General features: G+C 54.0%; 2 protein-coding genes across 2 annotated transcripts in view; one reads left to right on the top strand and one right to left on the bottom strand.

The window, feature by feature from the left end:
* Nucleotides 1-11779: 11779 nt before the first annotated feature.
* Nucleotides 11780-13657, bottom strand: TMEM79 (transmembrane protein 79). The gene is given in 4 exon segments (XM_008926003.4): nt 11780-12260; nt 12510-12723; nt 12935-13218; nt 13220-13657. Coding segments are annotated over 4 exon segments (1140 nt in total). The 5' UTR covers nt 13657; the 3' UTR covers nt 11780-12055.
* A 3571-nt stretch (nt 13658-17228) lies between these two features.
* SMG5 (SMG5 nonsense mediated mRNA decay factor) overlaps nt 17229-22678 on the top strand; it is a 29450-nt gene continuing 24000 nt past the window's right edge. Inside the window, exon 1 of the mRNA XM_018088611.3 lies at nt 17229-17284. The gene's annotated coding sequence lies outside the window, so the exon portion shown is untranslated. The remainder of the gene's footprint in view (nt 17285-22678) is intronic.

The raw sequence follows: 22678 nt of genomic DNA, 5'->3' as shown, positions 1-22678 counted from the left end.
CCACTGCAGACTAACAACAAGGAAATGGGCCCTGGAGCTTGGAAAGCATGTGTCAGAATTGCCTTCATGCCACTTCTCTGCTGCTTGTTTTTGTTATGGAGTGTTTGGATTCAGGGTACTTGGATACTTGGATAGAGGATGAAGAACGAAAACACTTCTGCTCCAGTCCTTGATTCCTGCCCAGAGGAGTTTCACAGTGACCCTGTGCCTGTCCTCTGTTCCTCACTAAAATCTGGTTTATGGCAGCGGGAAGATGTTTCTGTTACAGAAATCAGCATCACTGGCACTCTCATTGCTTTGGGACAAAGCCTAATGCAAACTTCAGGTTTCCAAGCCAATTTAGGAGTGCTCCTATTATTAATCCCCAGATTAATAACTTCCAATAATAGAGTTGCATTTCTTAATGAAAATCATGTTACCAAGTTGCTGTTGATGGTTCTTGGGAGCCAACCTTGTGTTTTATTTCAAGTTTCACCATCTGCCCAGGAGACAGGAGGACGCTGGAAGTGGAGCAAGAGTATGTGATGGCCGTGGAAGTTTATGACACCGAAGTGCTTTTATCTGATGTGAATGTGTGTTTACTTAGCAACGAGCAGCTGCCAAAGGGAGTGCCATGGGGAATTGTGCTACAGATTTTAGCACTAATAAGGAAATGAGAGTGAGAAGGGAATTAACCCTTGTGTTATCTCAGTCTCTATAATCCCCAAAAATCTTCTGTGTGACAAACCACTACAGAAATGCAAAATCCTGTGAGTGTTTTTGGAAAGTGCATTGCATTTTCCTTGGAAGGGAACAGACTTTTCACTGATTTCTGTCAATTCACAGGACCTGAGAATAACTCACCATAATAAAACACAGCTGGTTTGTGTTCTGCAGGTAAGATGCAAAGGTGGTAGTAATTTTCTTCACATTTTTTTTCTCTAGTCCAGTAGGTCATGTAACAACACTCTTATTCATACCTATGTGAAAGCAACTGCCCTGTGCTTGAGGTTATGCCATATTTCATACAAATCATAGACTCACAGACTGCTTTGGGTTGGGGGGACCTTAAAGATCATCCCATTCCAATCCCCTGCCATGGGCAGGGACACTTTCCACTAGGAACGATTGCTTCAAGCCCTGTCCAACCCAGCCTTGGACACTTCCAGGGGTGGGGCAGCCACAGCTTCTCTGGGCAATCTGTGCCAGGGTCTCACCATCCTCACAGGGAAGAATTCCTTCCCAATATCCCATCTAACCCTGCCCTCTGGCAGTGGGAAGCCATTCCCCCTAGTTCTGTCACTCCAGACCCTTGTCCAAAGTCCCTCTCGATTTCTCCTGGAGCCCCTTTTAGCACTGGAAGGGGCTCCAAGGTTTCTCTGGACCTTCTCTTCTCCAGGTGAAGACCCCCAGCTCTCCCAGCCTGTCTCCAGAGCAGAGGGGCTCCAGCCCTCAGAGCAGCTCCACAGGCTTTTCTGGACTCGCTCCAGCAGCTCCACATCCTTCCTGTGCTGGGACCCCAAGGATGGAGGCACCACCGCAGGGGGGTCTCAGCAGAGCAGAGGGGCAGAATCCCCCCTCACGTGCTGCCCACACTGTGGGGATGAGCCCGGGACAGTGTTGGCTTTCTGGGCTCCCAGTGCACGTTCCCCATCAGTTTTCCCTAGACAATTCCTTCTGCAGTCCCTGCAGCTGTGAGGAGTCCGAGCTCTCAGAAATGCAAGAAACCAGACACTTGGATAAAAGTCCTTGCTGCACTGGGGGATGCAAGAGGGGGTCTCAGCTGCACTGGAGGATGGAAGCAGGGGTCTCCACTGTCCTGGCAGATGAAGGGTCCATGCTGCACTGAGGGTTGTAGGGGATGGGGCCCTAATATCCCAGGAGATGGAGACAGGAGTCTGCACTGCCCTGGAGGACAGAAGCTCCTAGGAGCCTCTGCTGCACAGGGGAATGGAGGCAAGGGGTCTCTGCTGGACTTGGAGTGGTGAAGGTGGGGGTCTATGCAGTCTTGGAGAATTGAGGAGGGGGTCTCTGCTGCCCTGGACAATGGAGATGAGGGGTCTCCACTGAACTGAGGATGAAGGTGGCTCTTGGCTGCATGGGATGATGCAGGTGGAGGTCTCTGCTGTCCTGGGAGCCAGGGCTGGGGGGCCTCCAGTGTCTCAGAAAAGTGAGGTGAGGATCTTGGCTGTTACGGGTGACCCAGAAGGGGATCTCCACTGTCCTGGCAGATCAAGGTAGAGGTCACCACTGCATCTCTATTGGACTTGGCAGTGAAGGTGGGGGGTCTCTGGAGCACAGGGTATTGAAGGTGACTTCTCTGCTGCCCTGGGGGATGGAGATGGGCATCTCTGCTGTTGCGAGGATGGAGATGGGGCTCTGCACACTATGGGAGAATTGCTGTGGGGGTCTACACTGTCCTGAGGGATGGAGGTGTGGGTCTCCCTTGCCCTGGCAGATCAACAAGGGGTGCTCTGCACTCTTTCACCACTGAGACGGGGGGCACCTGCCCTGCCACTCCTGCTCCAGCACTTCTTGTCTCCTCTTGGCCCTTAGAGCAACCTGCTTGAAAAGGGCACAGCGGGGGCTTCAAGGGTCCCTTCCCTCTGCAGCAGCTATGGAAGCACATGGCCGTGGCTTTGGCTCTCTGCCAGCACTGCTCCAGGACATCCCTTGGCTCCAGGGGCTGGTCCTGCAGACCCCTCACATCCAGGGGTGCTGCCCCTTTACAGGGATGGGGATGGAGCTCTACACAGTATGGGGTAATTGCTGCAAGAATCTGTGCTATCCTGAGGGAGAGAGGGAGGGGGTCTCTGCTGTCCTGGGTGCTCCATGCTGGGATTTCTGCTTTCCAGGGGGTTGAAGGTGGCCAGGGGTCTCTGCTTTACTGAGGGATGAATGTGGGGGTCTCTGCTGCACTGGAGGCAGGGAGGAGTCGTGTTCACTGTCCTGGCAGACAAAGGCAGGGTCATGGAGAAGGGGATCTTTGCTACCCTGTGTGGAAAATGTAGGGAGACCTTCTAGCCCAACTGATAGCTCAGGGCTTTCTGAGGTGACAAACAGCATTGCTGAATTCTGGGTACCTTCCCAATAGCTCAACTGGCCAACACTTCCTGGCATGGCTTCCAAATTCCAGACCCCCTCCTGCGTCTCTCTGGAGCCACACTCCAGTGCCCTCAGCCCAGGCACAGAGCAGGGGAGATTTGGGCACCCCTTCCTACACATCTGGTCAGACAGAACACTCAGCACAGACCTGGTCAGCCCCACAGTAAAAATGCTGCAGTATTTCATCCCAACCTGACTTTCCCAGCTTTCACTGGGGAAGGTTTGAAGGGGCTTTCACCCCTTTTTCAGCAGGTACACTGCTCTCCCCACAGACTGGCTCCACTGCACTGCATCAATACCTCTGCTTCACGCTGATTTTGGACATCAGAACCTGCTTTTTCACTTTCACATCCCTCCAATGCCCTGAAATCCACCCAGAGTGGCATGAGGAACCCTGCTGCCCAAAGACAGTGCTCTGTTCTCACCAGTCACCCCACTGTGAGTCAGGCTGTAGTTGGGAGGCAGGCCATCACTGAAGCTCCCAGTACCCCCATGTTCCCCTTCACTTCCCCTGTGCCAACCTGCTCATAGTCCCCAAGTTCCTAGGTGAGGCAGCTTGGCTTTGCCTTCTCTGTATTCACTGCCATCTACCACGGTAGGGTCCCCCCAATGTCCCTGTGCCCCCCAGTGGGGTCCTGAGAGCTGGTGGGCTCTGAGCCACCCCTGCTGGCACCAGGGCCCGTGGCCAACCTCTGGCACAACCTGATGGAGGCGAAACGCTCGATGGACTGCGTGGTGGATCTTCAGGTCAACCACACGACCGGTCTCTGGGAGGTGTCAACGGCCCCCCTGCGCCGCGTGATGGAGGAGCTGGTGGTGAGGGGGGTCTGGGGAGGGGGCAGCAGGGGGCTGGGGGAGCGGGGCCGAGCCTCTGCGTGCGCGTGTCTGCGTGTGTGTCCCGGCAGCGGAGCGGGGAGACGCTGAACACGGAGATGCAGAACCTCTCACGCGCCTTCGTGGAGCTGAACGACCAGGTGGCCAGCGATGAGGGCTACAACCTGCGGCAGGACAAGGACAAGGACAAGGGCGCCCAGCCGGCCCGCAGCACCCAGGAGCTGTATGAGAGGAAGACCAAACACCGCTGTGCCAGTGAGCAGGACGGGCAGGGGCTGGCAGCACACAGGGCAGGCGGCTGCCAGCCGGGGGGGGCTGTCCTAGAACCCCATGCCAGCACCATGGACGGGGTCTTGGCCAGCAGGTCTAGGTCTGCACAGGCAGCTGAAGACTCCTGCCTCCCAGGTGTGATCAAGAACAGCCTGGAGCGCTGTGAGGGCCAGTTCTGTGGTTGTGCTCTGCATCGGCCACCTCAAGAGTGACACACCTCTCCCCAGCACCTCATGTCCCTGTCCCTACTCACCAGCCCAGGTGGCTGCCGCGCTCACTGTGCCATGTGTGTTTGCTACAGGTGGACAAAATGCTTCCACTGCCACAGCCTGTTGTACAGGTGCAGCACACAGCTACTCTCTTACTGCACTGGCAAACACCGCTGAGGAATGGCTGGTTGGGGGCACCAGCCCACCCCAAAACCCACCCCCTTCCAGCTGTGCCAGGCTCATCTTGGGTTAGTACAAGGCTGTGATGGCACAGCACAGGCAGACTTGGGCCAGGCAGAGCAGGGCCAGTGGGCCAGGGGCAGGCAGATGCTCCAGTACTGCTGCCCTGTGATGCTGTGGGGATATGGCAGGCTGGGGACGTGGCACCAGTGTGAGTCCTCCTGCAGCACACAGTGTGGCCAGGCCCTGGGGCTGTGGAAGTCCCATTCCCAGTGGGGTTGGGTGTTGAAAGTGGTGTTCAGGGCCCAGTGGTGCTCTGCAGCAGCTGCACCATCAGGGACTTGGCCACCATGTTTGCAGACATGGCTATGGGATGGGAGGATGGGGAGGCTGGGAGAGGGTGGGGGAGGCCCTGCATTGCCACGGTGCACAGTGGGGCCCATGGAGTTGCTCCCCAGGGTCATGGCCTCACTTCGGTAGGAACACTGCATGAAGGAATGGTTCTAGGTGACATTGAGAACCTGAAGGGGTCCAGGCGAGAGGTAAAGAGGAAGAGCAGGAGCAGGCTTCACCTGAACAGCTCCAGCACTTGTAGAGAGCAGGGTGTGTCACAACCTGCTGCCCCCCAGCCCCAAACTCCCTGGCTGCCCCCAGCCCCTCACCATATGCTTCAGCTCAGGCCACTGCAGGGCCAGGTGGCACAGGATGATGAAAAGCCGAGGTCTCGTCCCGGAGTTGGGACAGCAGCATCTGCTCGGTCTGGGTGAGGGGCAGCAAGGCACATGCCAACCCCTTCCACCATGCCAGAACAGTGCTGTGCAGGAAAGCCACATGCTCCTGGCATGGATGTGAGGGGATGAGGGCAGGTGGCAGCTGAGAGGGTGTAGAGGGAAACACACGTGGAGAGTTAGCTTCTCACCTTGTCTTGGGACAGGCAGACATCAGGTCACAGGTGATCTCGAAGATGTAACCCATCCCATTTATGTCTGCAGGAGTATAGCCCTGCTCCCCTTCACCTCTGATAGTGGCAGATTAAGTCCAGCAGCCAGAAGAGGCTATGGTCAGCCAGAACATGGGCTGCACCCCATACTGGCACCAATCCTGCTCTGACAGCCACAGCATGGCTGTCATGAGAAGACAACAAAGAGGAAAGTGAAGGACAGCAGTAGGCAGAACAAGGAGACGGTGAAACCCAGGCAGGTGCCTTTCTCCAGCAGATGTGAGGTTACCCCCTCGCTCAGCTGCTCCCTTTTGTGGGTATCCAGCAGTGTATGGTGGTGCTCCTGCTGTGAGGAGGAGCCATGGAGGGCCCCCATCCCGGCCACAGGGGACAGGCATCCACAGGGTGCCCAGGCAGCCACCTGCTAAATGATGCTGGTGCTGAATTCCTGGCTGAGGCTGTGGACAAAGCTGTTCACCTGTTTGTGCACCTGCCAGCCCATGCCCACCCCGTTCACCAGCACAGCAGTGTTTGCTCTTCATCTCGGAGTGGGGGCCCAGTGGAGGCCTGTGTCCAGGGGCTGCTGCAGGTCACAGCCCTCCTCACTGGCCACCTGTCCTGTCCCCCTGCAGGTAAAGGCAGAGGTTGTTTTGAATCTCTGTGCGGTAGCAAGGGGAGTAATCGTGATCATGCAGAGGTCTTTGCAAGTAGAATAGTATTCATTGGCAACAACTGAGCTGACTTGAATTTTTGACTGAGCGAAACTTGCAATCAACGCTGTCAAATCAAGGTGTATCTGAGAGAAAGAAAGTAAAAAGCAGAAGAGGGAAGGGAGGCAAAGAGAGAGGGAGAGAGGGAGTGAGCAAAAGCAAAAGAAAAAGAAAGAAGGAAAAAGGAAAGGAGGAAAAGAGAAAAGCAGAATAGAAAAAAGAGAAAAAGAAAAAAGAGAAAAAGAAAAAAGAGAAAAAGAAAAAAGAGAAAGAAAATAAATAAGAAAGGAAGCAAGAAAACAAGGGAAAAAAAAAAACAACAAAAGAAAAAAAAGCAATAAAACAAGCAAGGGAAAAAAGAGAAGAAAAAAAAATCAAAAAAACCCCAGGCTCTCACCACCCCTGGTTCCAGGGCCGTACCCTACCCGCTGCTGCCACGCTCTGGTGCTGTGCACGCCTTTACCCCGAGCCGAGCCTTAAGGCCTTTGGGTCCCGCCCCCAGGGGCTGGTCTCAGCCCCGGTCAGCCCCTGCACATTTCTCCTTGACTGAGCCTTCTGGAAATGTCTCTGTGGGGTCCTTTTTGCGGCCCCACCAGTGTCCCGGAGCAGCAGCCGGGTCCCAGCACGGTCCCCTGATCTGTGTGCCTCTGGATATGCTAGGTGGCAGGTTCTCCCGTGGAATATACAATTGTGAGATGCTGTGACCTACAATAGCAGCAGTGGAATGCTCCTCTGGCAACCGTAGAACAAAAAAAAAAAATGGTGGAATGCTTCCCTGGAACCGACAGAAGCTGGAACTGGGGCTGGGCATGGCCTTCTCCATCATGACATGATGACCATGCTGCTGGTGCTGCCCAAGTGAGCAGCTGTGGGCCCAGGAGCCAGGAGGGTGCTGGGGGGGTGCCAGTTCCCAGCTGAGCCCCAGGATTGCCCTGTCCCCACAGGGGAGAGGACGATGCTGCTGCTGGAGCTGGGCATGGCCCCAACATCCTGCACAACATGCCCCAGGCTGCAGAGTCGCTGTCGTGGCTCATCCTCTGGATATGAACGAGGGTCATGCACACTGTGGAATTCATAGCAACCCTGTTCTACATAGGAGTAGCCACCCCTTCTGATGACCTTTGAGCTGTTCCATCTGCTCTATGGTCAACGAAGCTCAACAGGTCAGGCATCTCTGTTTTTCCCTTGTTCACCGCCTGGCCCCAAATGGGGCTGCAGCAGCAGCGGGGCTGTGTGACGTGAGGGGAGTGTTTGGGGCTCTTGGCACCTGATTCCGGAGGAATTGAACCCTGATTCTCTTCCTTGCTCTCCTCTCTCATCACTTTACAGAGCCACCATGGATATGAACCTTCCTGATGGGCTGCCTATGTTGTAAATAACAACGGTTAATGGGATGGTACCTAACGGTCAGTGGACCAGTGGAACACTGGTATATTGAGAGCTCTGCAATCACCTATGGAACAAGTCAAACCAGCCCAATCCAGTTTGTTCAGGAACCTACTGTGCAGCTTAGATGAAAACAACACTGTATATGGAAGATCAGGATGAAAACTCCGAAGTTCAGTGGCTCAATGACCCCCACAGGGGTCCCTAAAGACCCCCCAAGAAGACCCTCTGAGACTGACTGCACAGACTGAAGAGACTTAACAAATTAGATCCATGTATCACCTCGAGCCAATCGTGCATGGCAGGCAGAGTCATCCTCCCCTGCAACCAGTGCTGCACCGATGTGGGGAAGAGCTCAATGCAGCGACCTGGTCCCAAGGCTGAGCTGGGGAAAGTCAGGGAATGACAGGAGAAACCCCGGAGGTGCCCCTGTGCTACAGGACGCTGATGTTGGGGCGAGGTCTCTGGACCAAAACTTCGCCTGGTCCTCTAAGTAAAGATGTTGTTTCAGGCTGTTTGTGTGATAGGAGGGGGGGGGAGGTGTAGAAAAGCTCCCCTGGGCTGGGCACTACTGGGGACCCTGAGAGGGTGGGCTCCCCACAGGCACTGCCACCAGCTTCTCTCTCTCCCCACAACTCGAAGACCACATCCGAAGGTTGGGGTTTTTCAGGGGCTGTGGTAGGTGACCCCAAGGGGTTCTGTGTGGAGCATTTCCTCATGAGGGGCAGGCACTGATCTCTGCTCTGTGTGACCAGGGACAGGAGCTGAGGGAACAGCATGGAGCTGTGTCAGGGGAGGTTTAAGGTGGATATAAGGAAAAGGTTCTTCCCCAGAGAGTGATCAGGCACTGGGATAGGCTCCCCAGGGAAGTGGTTACAGCACCAAGCCTGACAGAGCTCAAGGAGTTTGGACAACGTTCTCAGGCACTTGGTGGGATTGTTGGGTTGTCCTGTGTAGGGCCAGGAGTTGGACTCCAGGATCCTTGTAGGTCCCTTCCAACCTAGAAGGTTCTAAGATTCTACTCTCCAATTTTCTGGCTCAAATCCCACAGTGCAGCTCTTCCACAGAGGGAGCTGGAGTGGAAACTCTTGGCTGCTTCTGTGATACTCCTACGGAGAACTGACAGGGATTAACTGCAATACCACTGGAGCTCTCCAGGTGACTGCAGGACAAACCACACACACCATGTGCAGCAGGAAGCCACTGTGCTGGGCTGCAGCTGCTGCAGTGCAATTTCCATTGTCAGCTGAAAGGTACTTACAAAGTGAGGGGAGAACCTCCTGTCAAAGTCACGCTGAGCCAGAATTCCTCCTTGCCCGGGAGCACTAGTGAAACCAACCTGGAAGAGGCAGGGAAAAGACAAGCTTTACCACTTTCCTTCTTGGGGCAGAGCTGGGCAGGGTGAGAGCTCAGGGACATCACCCCAACCAGGCTGCTGCAAGAGCACTGTCAGGGGTATCTGCAGGGCTCCTCTAAATCGTCCACTTACCACGACCTGTCCTCCCTCCTGTGCCAGGTACGTGATGGTGGCAGAGGTGAAGTTGAAGTAACCAGCTTTGAGAGGCCGCAGAACCACGGTGTGGGACACGTTACTCGCTCTGGGAGCCGGGCGTTAAGGAAAACGGTTGGATTTCATTACAGGAAGAAAACACAGGTGGAAAAGTCAGTGCTGCTGACAGAGCTGAATGCTTATGGTCACAGACAGCCCGGCCTCCTCAAGGCTGATCCAGCTGCTCCTCCACATAATCAAACCCAATGTACAAAATTATGGTATCTCATTAATGTTGTAAGAGTCTAATATGACATCATCATCATCATCAGTACTTTTCTTAGTGGTACTGCACTCAGCATGCCTGAGTCTGCCTTTAAAAAATAAAAATTAAAAAAAAAAAATACAAAAAACCCAAAACAACAACAACAAAAAAAACCCAAACCAACAAACCCAAACCCCTTTAACACTCTCCCATACTTTCCTCTTTCCCTGCTGCCCCGGGCAAAGCTCCTCCAAGCTGCTGACTGTGGAAAGCAACCCAGAGGTTCGATCCCTGTTGGCCATTGAGGCCACATAACCACAGGTTGGGCCTTTCCCTCCCAGCCCACCCCTCTGCAGGGTTTGCTGCAGCCAGGGCAGGCTGGTCCCAGTCCCCAAACACTGACACAGCACCTGTCCTGGGCCTGAGACCCTGTCCTAGTTAGGACAGCTGAGATCAGTTCATCGTGTATGGGTGTAACCCAAAACTGTGTATTCTATAGCCTTCCATGTCATTTCCCAGAAATGGTTGTCAATAGACTATTCGCACCCTCTGCCCATAGAGCCTGACTCCTCAGGCTATAAACTAGGTGTTAAGAGGCCTGTGAGATAGGAGGATGCTCCTGTCCTCACACCCTTTGTGGAACTCCCTGCCCTGAGGGGAGCACTAAGTATTCCTGCCTGAACTGGAGGATATATAATCTTGGACTCTTGGAACATTTTTCAACCCACTCGTGGGATCCAGAGGAAGGCTGGAGTTCATTGCTCTCAACCAGACTTAGACCACCACTGGACTGCGATCACCAGTTCTGGCCAGACTGCAGCAGCTCTCCCACCAGCAGGTTCTTCCCCTCTCCCTTTACTTTGGACTCAAACAGGGCCCAAGGAACACCACTTTGTTCATGCCCCAGGGCACTGGGTTATACATTTGGGTTTTTGTGGGTTGAGACCAATTGTTTGTTTGTATTATTGTACTTACTGTATTATTTTAATAAATTGTTATTCTGACTTATAATCTCTCCTTTGAGTTGAGTTCATTCCCCCTGCTGGTTAACTCTTAAACCAGCACAGACCCTCAGAGGTTTTTACAAAGAAGAGACTTGAATTTCTCTGCAAAGCGCCTTCCTCGTGCAGCACCTGGCTTTCAGAGGTTAATGCATCCAACCTACTCCTTCCCTATGATTTCCTTCTTGGCTGCCAGTTGCTGGATCCCTGGGAGCTGGAAGGGAGCAGGTAACTGAGAGGGGAAGACAAAACCTTGTTGTGGAGCAGAGCGATTTGAGGGAGAAAACTGAGACAAGCTGGAAGCTTTTCTGGGCACAGATGGTGTGAAAGGGCAAATGGGGCTGGTTTTGTGCCCTCGGACCCTTGTAATTAACACTGAACAACCAGATGGTCCAGAAATTGGAGGAGATCTTGCGACTGGCAGGAATGGGACAGTGCTGAGGAGCCTCTGCACCTGGACTTGTGCCTTGTAGCACTTGTGGTGCTCAGGGGAGTTTTCCCCATGAGCTGCAGGATCAGTGCCCTGGGCTGTGTCCTTGATGAGGTACATTCAGAAGAGTCATGGAATCATGGACTCTCTTGAGTTGGAAGGGACCCACAAGGATCATTTAGTCCAATTTCTGGCCCTGCACAGCCCCAACAATCCCACCATGGGCCTGAGAGCATTGTCCAAACACGCCTTGAGCTCTGGCAGCCTTGGGAAGCCTGTTCCAGTGTCTGACCACCCTCTGAGGGAAGAACCTTTTCCTAATATCCAATCTAAACCTCCCCTGACGGAGCTCCAGCCATTCCCTCAGGTCCTCGAGTCCAGTTCTCTGGCTCAGGTGGGCTGCTCCCTTGATACAGCATTGTGGGATGGGAGGAGGGACAGGCCAGACACCTGGCAGAGCTGGGGCTGGAGGGGCTTTCCCTGGATTTGGTGGATTTTTAACTCCTTTGAGTTATGCTTGAGAATCAGAGAACTGAGACCATCAAATGTGCAACTCCCAGGGGTCCCTTCATGTCCACAGAGCAGGGGACTCAGCACCCATCCTGGAGGGATCGGCCATCCCAAGCCCTGGGCAGTGGCAAGCCTGGTTCCATGTCATCTGTCCCAGCTTCTCCCTGCAACCCTCCCTGGGGAGGGCTCCCTTCCTCCTGCCTGGCCAATTGGTTCGTGAACTGGGTGCTGAACCTCCACCAGGAGGAAGAGGAGGGACAAGAGGAGCAGGACTGACCACACAGGGACACAGCAGTGGGATGCAGGGCTGGAAGAGGGACAATCTGGGGGAAATGTGATTTTTTTTCCCCTCTTGGAAACATCATTTTGAGGCTGGATGACTGCATCCTGTGGGTGAAGTCCCAAGTCATTCCCTGGGCAATTTAACCCAAACCCCCCTAAACCAGACACAGAGCTGTTTGGTGAAGGGCTTTATTGGACAAAGTCGGCTCCAGCAGGAAGGGAGGCAAATCTCACCCCATTCCCATAGAACAGGGCTTGTTGGGTCTTGTTCCAGGCCTTGTTTGCCCTCCTGCAGTAGACTCCTGGTGGGGAGGGTTTCAGCACAGCAAAACCTTGCCATGTCTGGGCAGGGAACAAGGGCCCAGCGGGATCTGCCAGCACCCCTGTGCCATCGAGGCTCTCTGGGCAGGGCAGCGAAGAGGGCTCAAGCCCTCAGGGTCTAGGCCCCCATCTCCCGGGCCTCCCTCACCCCCAGTGCCGGAGCTTGGCTCCGCTCTCCTTGGAGAGGCCCTCGGGCTTTGGTGCTGCCACAGAGAGGAGGTTCTCAGGCTCCAGGACAAACATGCCATAGAGGTTCCAGAGCAGCATGGCCAGGAGCGGCAGGAAGGTCATGCTGAAGCCGAAGGCACGGAAGGAGCGGCTGATGGCATAGGACAGCCAGAAAATCAACCTGGAGAGGGCAGAGGGTGCGGGCTCAGTGGGGGTGATGCCATGGGGCCGGCACCAGCTTCGCCTGGGGGTTCTGACCAGGGAGGGTTTTCCATGCATGGCCACTGCAGGAAGCAGGGTGCAGATGAAGAACCCTCCCTGGCTGTGGCTGGCCAAGTGAGGCACTGCCAGAGCAGGAGTCGCACCAAGGGATGGCGTTTGCCGGTGCTGACAGAGCCTGGCGGTGCCCCAGGGTGAAGGAGCCACTTACCGGGAGATGGCAAAGAGCCCCGTGAGCAGCGGGATGAGCTTGAGGAGCTCCTGAGGGAGGTAGGTGGCTAGCACGGCCATGTTGAAGAAGTAGAGGATGAAGAGCTGGATGGACTGGGAGACGTAGGTGCGGTGGATCTCCACCTCCCGCTGCAGCTCCCCAAAGGGCTCCAGGGCAGAGGAGCAGAGGCGGGAGATGCCGCTGACAATCATCCCTGGGGGGCAGAGAGAGGGGCTGAGCGGGTGCCCAGAGGAGCTTCAGTGGGGCTAAGGAGCACTAGAGAGGGGAGGAAAACTCCACCTGCTGCACCTAGTGGGAGCAGTGGAGCCGCAAAGAGCTTGGCCCCAGCTCTGATTCCCACAGTCCTGGGGCTCACATGGCCCAGAGCAGAGGCGAGAGGCTTGTACCCCAACCCCCTGGCTCACCCAGCACCACGGGGAAGGTGGCGAAGGTGGCGCAGCGCAGCGTGTAGACCAGGCGGGCACTGACAGTGGGCAGCAGCGGAGCGTCGAAGGGCAGGAAGACATAGGCGCCGTAGATGAGGCAGGGGCAGAGGAGCAGGGCCCCCACCACTGAGGCCACGGCCTTGAGGTTATTGGAGCCACAGTCCCTGGCACACGGGCACTGTGGCGCCTCAGCCGGGGCGTTGGCACGCGCCCCTCAAACCAAGGGCGGCGTCCTGATAACCGAGGGACCAAGGGGAGGAAGACCTGCTGTGTGGAGGGCTGCTGGGTCTGTTGCTGGGGGGAATGTGGCCCCCCCTGCCTTCCTCCTGGGGCCATGGAGCAGGGTGCTGCTTCTGCTTGCAGGGACTCTGCTCGATGCACTGCGGGTCGATGGGCACAAAGACGTGGGCTGCCATCACGGGCAGCCCAGGGCCTTCCTCATCCTCTTCAGCCTCGGCTAGTGGGCAGGTGGGAGCAGCTTCCTTGGGGTCTTCATGGCCCCCCTCGGGACTCGAGCGCCTCTTTGCCTCTGCAGGCTCTGGCTGGCCCTGGGCGCTGTGCTGGCACCGGTCCCATGGCAGGGTGGCATCAGGGTCCTCTAGGTGTTCATCCAGGGCTGGTGGCACCTTGTCCAGGGCCACTTCCCCCAGCTCCAGCAAAGCCACCTCCTCGGGGGGCAGGACAGGGTCTGCGGCAGCCATGAGAGTGGCCAGGTCTGCACTGCTGCAGACTGCTGACACTCTGCTCCACTTGTGTTGAGAGGGGACGAGGTTTCTGTCTCTTCTACTTTCACCCTGCACCAGGAGTAAGGAGACAGACAAAAAAACATTGGAAATGAGAGGTTTGGGGTCACAGGGGCAAACTGGCACCCCTGGAGCCCCCAGCACCCACCTGTCTGTGCACTACAAGGAGAGAGCAACACCTGGTATGCCCACACTCTGGGCTGTGGCAGAGGGATCAGGGACTGTCTGGGTGGGCCAGACGAGCTCTGGGGGGCTGGGTCTGGCTGGGAATGGCTTCCCCTGCCGGACAAACACCCCGGAGGTTCTGGCTGGGCACAGTCTGGTTACCCTGGAGCAGCTGGGTGATACAACCAGCTCTTCCACTGCTCTGTCTTGTGCCAGCGCCACCCAAGCCCCGGGGAGAGGTGGCCTGGCTGTGCCTGGGAACCCAGCTAGAGCCGGGATGGGCCAGGTTTGCTGCCTCTTGTAGCCGAGACTGATGTGAGGTGGGTGCAGGGGGCTGCCAGGTGCCCTTCACGGGGTGCAGGAGGCACAGGCAGAGCCCTGTATTGTTTCCCTTTAGGGGATGTTTCCCTTTAGGGGATCCCTGTCTCTTTGCTCGTCTCGGGTGTTACCTCCACAATGAAAATCTCTCCCTCTGTACACATTCGTCCCTGCATCCCCAGAAGGAGCCACAGGTGTGGGGAAACTGAGGCACGGAGTGGCACGAGTCTCCCTTCGAGATCCACACACGGAAGTGCAGCTATAGAGCAGCTTCCTGGGCCTCCGCACGTCCAGCGCCCGCATCCCAACTTCCAGCCCCATTCCTAGCCCCAGTCCCAGCCCGACCCCGCTCGCGCACCGCCCCACGGCACCACCTCCCCTCGCTGCGGGACTCACTCGTGGCAGAGGCGGCGGGGCCCATGGGGAGACTACGGTCCGGCGCCTCTGCGGCGGATAGCGGCGGGCAATTCCTGCGCGCTCCTCGGCCGCCCTCTGAACCTTAACCTGTCGGACCAGCTTCAGGTTGGGCGGGCGGTAGGGGGGCGGGCGGAGGGGTCCTCCCGGCCGGGCGAGGCTCTGCGCCCGCCCCTTCCCGGGAGTCCCCCCGGGGCTCCTGGAGTTCAATGAAATAACCGAACTGAAATAAAATATCTGCTTTGAGGTGGGTAATGTGCGTATGGTTTTGATACTCTTATCAGCCTGCATTTTTGGTGGTTTCGTCCCTGTGTTTTATGGATGTGGCTTGCTGGTGGGCTGGTCATTTATACCATGAGACAGCTTATAAACTAGCTTTTCATTTTATTGCCTTAAATGAGCTCAGTTTCAAACTCTTCAGGTGATCACTAGAAAAATATGTTGTTTCTTTTCTGAGTTTTTAGCCACTTTCAAGATGTATACTCCGAAGTAAACATCTATAACAAGCACAGCTGCACTTTGTAGGCATAATACAATAAAATAAAATCTTTAAGTGTCTTTGAACCAGTGTCCCTGTTTGTTTTACTCTAGTCCATCATGGGACCAATATTCCTTTACAAGAAATAGAATAATTTTAAAAGCCGAGTTTAAATGAGAAGCTCTCTGTTTAGAAAGAAGACATTGTCAGTCCTTGTTTAGGCGTTGCTGCAAATCAAACGCACTAAAGGGTAACACTAAATTTCTTCTTCTGGAAAGTAAAATTTACATGACCCCGCCTGTCTAATACATATTGCCCACCCACCTAATGCATATTTATTTGTGTCACAAAATTTGTGGTTTTTTTCAATAAAAAATTATTTTTTATTTGTGTTTGCAATCTCACACAGTGCTTGAAACATGGAGTTCTCTTTTATTGAGCAGCTTCTCTTGTAGGTTACTTTTACAAAAGGCGAGAAGATTCATCCTGGAGACAATTCAGTTTGAAGACACCCATGGGGGAGCCACCGGCAGGGGTTCCTGCTCCATTCCCCCCGTTCTGATGCCTTAAAATCTGTATTATAGAAGATTTTTGTATAGCTCATCAGTACATTTAGCTTGCTAAGTAGCTTTGTGCAGGATTTTTTGAAGAGCTGTTTGGCGTTCTTTATTAAGAATTTCAACAAACACGGGGCTTTAATGAGGTGAAGAGGTTTTCTATCTGTAAAATGTACTGAGAAACAGTCACAACACCTGATACAAGCAATCCGAAGCTGCTCAGAAGCCTTGAAACCGTTCCAGAAAGTGTGATGCTATGCCAAAGACCAAGGAACAAGATGAGGAAGACAAGGATAAGGGGACCACCGACTCCAATTCGGGAGGCGTGTCTGAGGCGGGACGGGGGCGGTCCGATGAGAGGGGTGGGTTTGGGGATGGGTGTAACCGACGAGGTAACGGCCAAATATTGTAATTAAAACTGAATATTGTAATTAGATGGTAGTGTAGAGTTGTAACACCAATGTATTCGGTATGCAACCTTTGTGAAATATTCCTGTGATGCCTTAAATACATATTATATAGATTTTGGTATAGCCCTTAGCAGTTTTAGTACCACTTTAGCTAAGTACCTTTGTGTTGAATTTCTGAAAATATTGTTTAACCTTCTTGTCAAGGATTCCAACAGATAAAGGCTTTTAGAGCATCTTGCCTGTAGAAGATGTGCTTAGAAAAAAAAGCCATAACAGCTTGATATAATGGAGTCAAAGCTATTCAGAGACCTCAGAAGCCTTGAAGTTGTTCCAAGAAGGGCAGAGATGATGACAAAGAGTGAGATCAGGATGAAGGAGTGGTCCTTTGCGACGTCCGACTCACATTCAAAAGGTGTGTAGAGGGTGGTACTGAGGGAGGGACAGTTTTAGAAGTGGGTCTAACAGATGAGGTAGTCCAAATACTGTAATTAGACAACAGTATAACGTTGCATAAAGTTGTAACACATATATAGTTCGGCATGTGTACTTTGGAAATGATTCCTATGCACCCAGTGTAAATCAACGAGTGCTTTTTGCTTTCTAAAACTCAAAAAGAATCTTAGGTTTTTTTGGCTTTTAGGCATCACCTCTGCATCCGGGCGTGCCGTAATAAACGAGTGCTTTTTGCTTTCTAAAACTCAAAAATTCAGTCTAAAGAGAATTGTTTTCTGGCTTTTAGGCATCATCTACGCATGGGGCGTGCGTAATAAGATTTTTGACTTTTCTAACACTCAAAAAGAGCCTTAGAAAGTTGGGGGTTTTTTTGGCTTTTAAGGATCCCCTCACTGCCGCCGCTGCCGCCATGTTTTGCCAGCACTAAGTGCTGGCAAAGCGGCGGCCGCGTGTGTTAAGTGCGCAAGTCCCGCGAGATGACGCCGCGTCCGCCGCCATGATTTGCCAGCACTAAGTGCTGGCGCGGGCGCGAGCGCAGCTTCTCGCGAGGGCGATCGCCCCCGCCCTGCCGCCTGCCGGCGCGGCCGGGCAAGGTCTCGCGAGGAGCCGGCCCGCCGGGGGGACAGGGGCGCCCTGGCGGAGCGGCCGGGGCGGCGGCGCGCGGCGCGGGCAGGTTGTGAGGGGGCCGGCGGGCCGGGCCGAGGGGCCGCGCGCCCAGTGAGCCAGGGCGCGGGGCCCCGGCGAGAGCGGCGAGCCGGAGGCCAAGGTGCTGACACCAAGCGGCTGTACCGGTGAGGAGAGGGCGCGGGGAATCCATGGGGGGCTGCGGAGGGTCAGCGCGGGAGTAAGTAATGGGGGGGGGCCACATGGGGAACGGACGGAAGGGTCGGGGAGGGGACCGGGGGGTGAAACGGAGCTGGGCAGGTCAGGCGGCGTCTGGACTGGGGCAGGGGGCTTTAGGGAGATGGGTAGGGTGAGTGGGGAGTTGTCAGGAGGGTTTCGCGGGGGGGGCTGGGGAAGGAGACTGCGGAATGGAGGGAACAGCGGGGATTAATGAGGCAGGGGGAGGAATCCGGAGGAGACCAGGGGAAACGGGGCGAGGGGGATCGGAGGCACGTTCAGGAAAGACGGGGAAAGAAGGTAGCGGGATTTAGAGAAAGATTAAAGTGAAGAACTTGGGCGGGGAATCCAGGGAAAGGGTGCAGTGCAAAGGGAAAGGAGAAGGGGAAGGTTTAGGGAAGACTGGGGAGCAGGGAAGGGGAATAAGGAGGTTGTGTGGGATCCAGAGCAACAAATGGGGGGGAACAGTGGTGAAAAGGGGCCTGGGGGCTCCAGGGGAGATGGGTCAAACCAAGGGGCGCTGGGGGATTCAGGCAAAGTGGGAGAATGGAGAGACGGGGAAGGAGGCAGGTGGGAGAGTAAGAAGGGGGTCATGGGAAAGAGGATGGGTCACACATGGGGGATGGAGAAAGGAGTTCTGTGGGATTGAGGGAGGTGGGGTGGGAGATGGTGGGGGCTGAGGGGAGAGGAGGTGTTGAGATACAGTGGAATGAGGGTGAGATGTGTGGTCATCCAGGGAGAGGGGGGCTGGAGATGGTGTCCCTGGCTTTGGCAGTAGGCAGGGATTATGTGGTATGTGCTAGAGAAGGGGGTGGGATGAGCAGGAGCCTGAGCCAGAGCACTTTGGTGCTGTCTGGAGGGCAAGACTGCTCCAGCTGCAGATCTTCCCAATAAAACACTCCCTGGGACTCTGCTCCTGTATCCCCACACTGTGCATTGGAAATGGCATCAGAGGACAAGACTGGGGCAATCGTGCTAGCCTCGGTGAGCCCAGCCCCCGATGTGATGAGGTGTCCCATGGGATGAGGGTGTCCTGCTGTCAGCCCTGAGCTGCCTCTGCTCCACTCATGCCTTATGTTGTGAGGGTGGCCCAGAAATTGCCCTCTTCTGGCTCCAGCTCTCTGTCAGTACAGCAGACCCGTGGTGGAGTTCCAGCAGTAACAGTGGGTTTCAAAGATGAGCCAAGTGATGAAGACAAGACATGGATTTTTACATTGGGGGCTGTTTCTTTTTGTCTCGGTGACATTGACCATGTCCTTTCACCTCGTGGAACCTCACTGCCCTCCTGCAGCAGGGCAGGCTTTGCCTCCTGCAGCAGGGCAGGCTTTGCCTCCTGCAGCAGGGCAGGCTTTGCCTCCTGCAGCAGGGCAGGCTTTGCCTCCTGCAGCAGGGCAGGCTTTGCCTTCTGCTGGGGCCTCTGGCAGGGTCCATGCCCAGGAATACCAGGCAGTAACTGCAGGTTTGAGTGCTGGTTACTGGAATTTCTCTGTTTTCATCGTGTGTTCGGTGCAAACACTTTCCTGCACTTTGAAGGTGCAGTGGCTGCATTTCTTGGCACTGGAATGGCCTGTGACCAGATGAGGGATTGTCATCCAGACAAGGAAGGGTTGCTTCTGTTTGAATCTTTATGGCAGAATAAGGTGTGTGGTTGCTTTGGAGCATTTTTACAGCAGAAAAAGAAACCCCATCTCCTGCAGGGATGGCTCTTCTTTAGCTGGGAGGAAGGAAGCATTGTGATTTCAGTGCAGAATTTATAGTACCTGCAGTGGCCACAAATTTTCTTCTCCGTAGCTGAGAGTTCTGTGAGCAAGTTCCCACCTCAACAGTCTCCTGTCAGTCCTTCTGTTTGAGCCTGGACTGGGGTTGGGTGAAGCAGGACCTTCCTGCCCTGGGAGCGGCCCGTTGGGTTGTGTGGTCAGTGTGGTCTCTGGGAACTCGTGGCTGTCGCATCAAGCGGTGCCTTTGAGTCACAGGTGTGAATTGTCACAGTCCCAGCTCTGCACTGTGATCCCGTGGGATCAGTGTTGTGTTTGCCTGTGGGAGTTGAGTTCAGGTCCCCACGGTCCTTGGCAGCATGTTTGAGTGTCCTTTCGGAGAGGAGGGTGTCTGTTGCTCTTATAGGGTGCTCCTAGATCTTTTCCATATCTTCCTGTATTGATAGTTCCCAAGTTTCACCTTGGAATGTGGCAACTGGATTATCCTGGGTACTCTTTTACAATGCATGTTGTAGCTTTGGGTGACCAGGTTTATTTGACAGGTTTCTAGGTAACCATTAGCTTGTGTACTTGGTGTTACTCTTCCTGTCTAGAGCCTGTTCCGGGCACTGTAATTTGTGACTGACACGTGCCAGAGCAGAGATGAACGGCTGCAGGTCTTTTCCTTGAGGAATGTCTTACTCCTCAGAGGCTGTGGCTCTTAGTGATGTATTAAATAAAGAAACAGAGAGGGGACAAATAATTCTGCCTGCTGTTCTGCCCCATCCCAGACTGTTAATGGCACAGAGGGAAGGGGACAGATCGGTGTCTGCGTGTCTGGAGAGGACTTGGCACTGGCCCGTTTCCACCCTGCTTGGCTCCATGTGCTGTACTTGATTCTTTTAATAGACTGGCATCTGATTTGCCTCCTCTGTGGCTCTGATGTGCTGTCTGAAAGCAGCCTTTAAACCCAGCAGGTAGAAAAATGGGTCCTGGGACATGATTTGGCCTCTTAACTGCCAAGTAAAGTTCAGCCCATGGTCTCAGGCCAGTCCGGGCACAGATGCTGAAGGGCATTTTTACCAGTGCGTGGTCCATAGGGCCTGCATTGCTGTTTTCCAACATTTCTGCAGTGAGGCTGGTTCCTGTACCTTTTGTCCTCACTGAGTCCCCTTTCCTCTGCACTTCAGATCCTGGCAGGTCATCACCAGCTGTCAGAGATTCTGCTTTGCTCCTGCTTCCTCCTCTTCAAGCAGCACCACGGGGCCCGTGTGGACAAGTCTACATTTTAGTGTGGGGCCTGTCTTAGGGCTCAGGAACCACATCCCGGCCTGTAAACCTTGCTGCTCTCCAGTCACCAACTCCCTCTTCCTTTACAAACCCTGGAAGAACAGCAGAGGCACCGAGTGTCTGCATGTGCCCATCCTAGGCTGTTGTAGGAAACAAGGTTGTACAGGAGATGCCCTCCGGGCCACCTTGAGGGGAAAGTGAAATACCTTTCAGTGTCCCTGATCAGCCCATCCCTGGAAGGAAACTTTTCTGTACTTCTAATTTGGCAGGGCTTTGAGTCCTGGTGCATATAAGTAGGCTTTCCTTCATGGCTCGATCACATTTCTTGCCCATGGATATTGTTGGCAGGTCAATAGCTGTCTGTTTGCTGGTCACTGGGAAGGGGGTCTGGCAACTGCTCTTCGAGAAATTCCTGCCATTTCAGGACTGTTGTGCTGCATTTCTGACACTGCTGAACTCAGGGGGATTCTTAGACGAAGTTTTGTGACCCTTCCTTAGGATATAAAAAAATCAGAGCCTTATTTGGCTGTGAGAGAACTTGGACTGTGTGCCCATAAGGGAATTTGAGTGGAATAAATGTCAGGAGAAGGAGACAATGTTGAGGCTCCAAATACAGTTAACTTGCATGTGAAGGTTTGGACACTGGTGCTCACACCTGTGAATGTGGTTTTACAGCTGCTTTGAAGAGGTGGAGTCTGCCCATATTGGAAAGCAACAACTGTAGTTTTCCTATAGTTCTCCCTGGGAATCAAATGAACCAGCAGTTCCCCTTTCCCCTGGTCACCCTCCTGCACAGGAAGCCAGTCAGCTCCTGGTGTGCTGGGAGGGGCTCTGAGAGCCGCAGCCAGGACAGCAGTCCCAGGCTGCAGTGAGGAGATGTGCCTGGCCTGTGCTTTGTGGGGAAACTAAACTGGAGGAGGCTTGTTAGTGTGCCCCCTCCCCACTACGAGCTTGTCTGGATGCTGCATACTCAGTGCCTGTTACCCGTCAACCAAAATATTTTTTATTCACTTCCTTGCTGTTGAAGATATTGGGCTGTCAGAGGTTGCAAAGGCCCTTCAGGCCGTGTGAGAAAGAGGTCAGTGAGCAGGAGGGGCTGGATGTTGAGGACGTAGCAGGATTTTGTGTGTGATTCTTACTCCCTCCTTGGTTTTCTTCATGATTATTCAGGAAGAAGTTTGTTCAACTCTGTGGTGTTTTGATCTCTCAAGGCGTTGCATAAGGCGCTCCTGTTCCCCATGCTTCCTTCTTCTGTCAGGTTCTGTGGTTACTGAAATGACATTTCCAGTTACCTTGGGTGAGAGGCTTCTTGTGGCATGGCAGGAGATGGGACATTTCCTCTGCGAGCTCTGGAATGTCCTGTTTTTTTTTCAGGGAGGTTACTTTTGTTGTCGTGGGTTTGTGAAGGAAGATTGACTTTGCTGGGAAGGGGCTAGCATAGAAAACTATCAGTTACTTTGCAGTAATATCTGTAGTTTTCAAGGAAGTGGTGGTGGTTTCAGTCTCCCCAGCACATGGGCTCATAGGCTGTGGCTTGTTTTGGCCCCCTGCTCCATCTGGCCATCAGTGCACTAGCAGCAGGTTCAGTCACGACTGGTGCTGCAAGTGTGACGGGGCAGTTCCTGTTGAGCAGGCATGGAGATTTTGGGAGGGGGAGCAGTCTGGCCACAGCACCTCAGGATGCTCTGATGCTGCCCCATTCTGTGTTTGACAAGCACATCACAGCTTCTTCAGCTCCTTGTTCCAACAGCTCTCAGGCTGTGATGGGCTCAGCTCAGGTGTGGGGCAAACAAGGAATGACAATAGGCCGAGGGGGAGAACAAGGATTGGTGGAATTTGTGGCTGATGGCTTGAGGGATGGCTTGCTTAAAGAGGAGCGTGTAGAGTCAACAGCTGGGAAGAGTTGACTTCAGGAGTGTGTTTAGTGACCTTGGATAGGGGCAGAGCACAGGCAGAGGTTGGAGGTGACTTCTTGTGTCACAAGGGTTGACGGTTGATTGTGCTTTATCGAGCGGTCCATGAGCTATTGATGAGGTTCTTTCTGTCAGCACTAATGCTGCTGAAAGTCCCTGGGACCATTTCACTGCAGCATTTGGAATGGTCTGATTTGTTCACAACTTACAAACTTTTGAGTGCTTGAGTTTTGCACGTGGTGTGGGATTCCTCCTCCAAGAGGAAAGTCTTGGGCAGTGATTCACAGAAGTATTTATGCATGACTCAAAAAGTTTGGAGGTTGCTTGCTCTCTCTTAACTGGCTTTCGGGGGGAAAAAACCTCAAACCAAATTTCCTCTTTTAGACTGGGTTTGAATATCTCTGTTACCTGTCACTGAGACTTCTTTAAGGGTTTTAACCAGTGAATC

Source organism: Manacus vitellinus, unplaced genomic scaffold (genome assembly GCF_001715985.3).
Source record: "Manacus vitellinus isolate BGI_N305 unplaced genomic scaffold, ASM171598v3 scaffold_106_pilon, whole genome shotgun sequence".
Taxonomy (NCBI): domain Eukaryota; kingdom Metazoa; phylum Chordata; class Aves; order Passeriformes; family Pipridae; genus Manacus; species Manacus vitellinus.
This window is presented reverse-complemented; position numbering and strand designations above follow the sequence as displayed.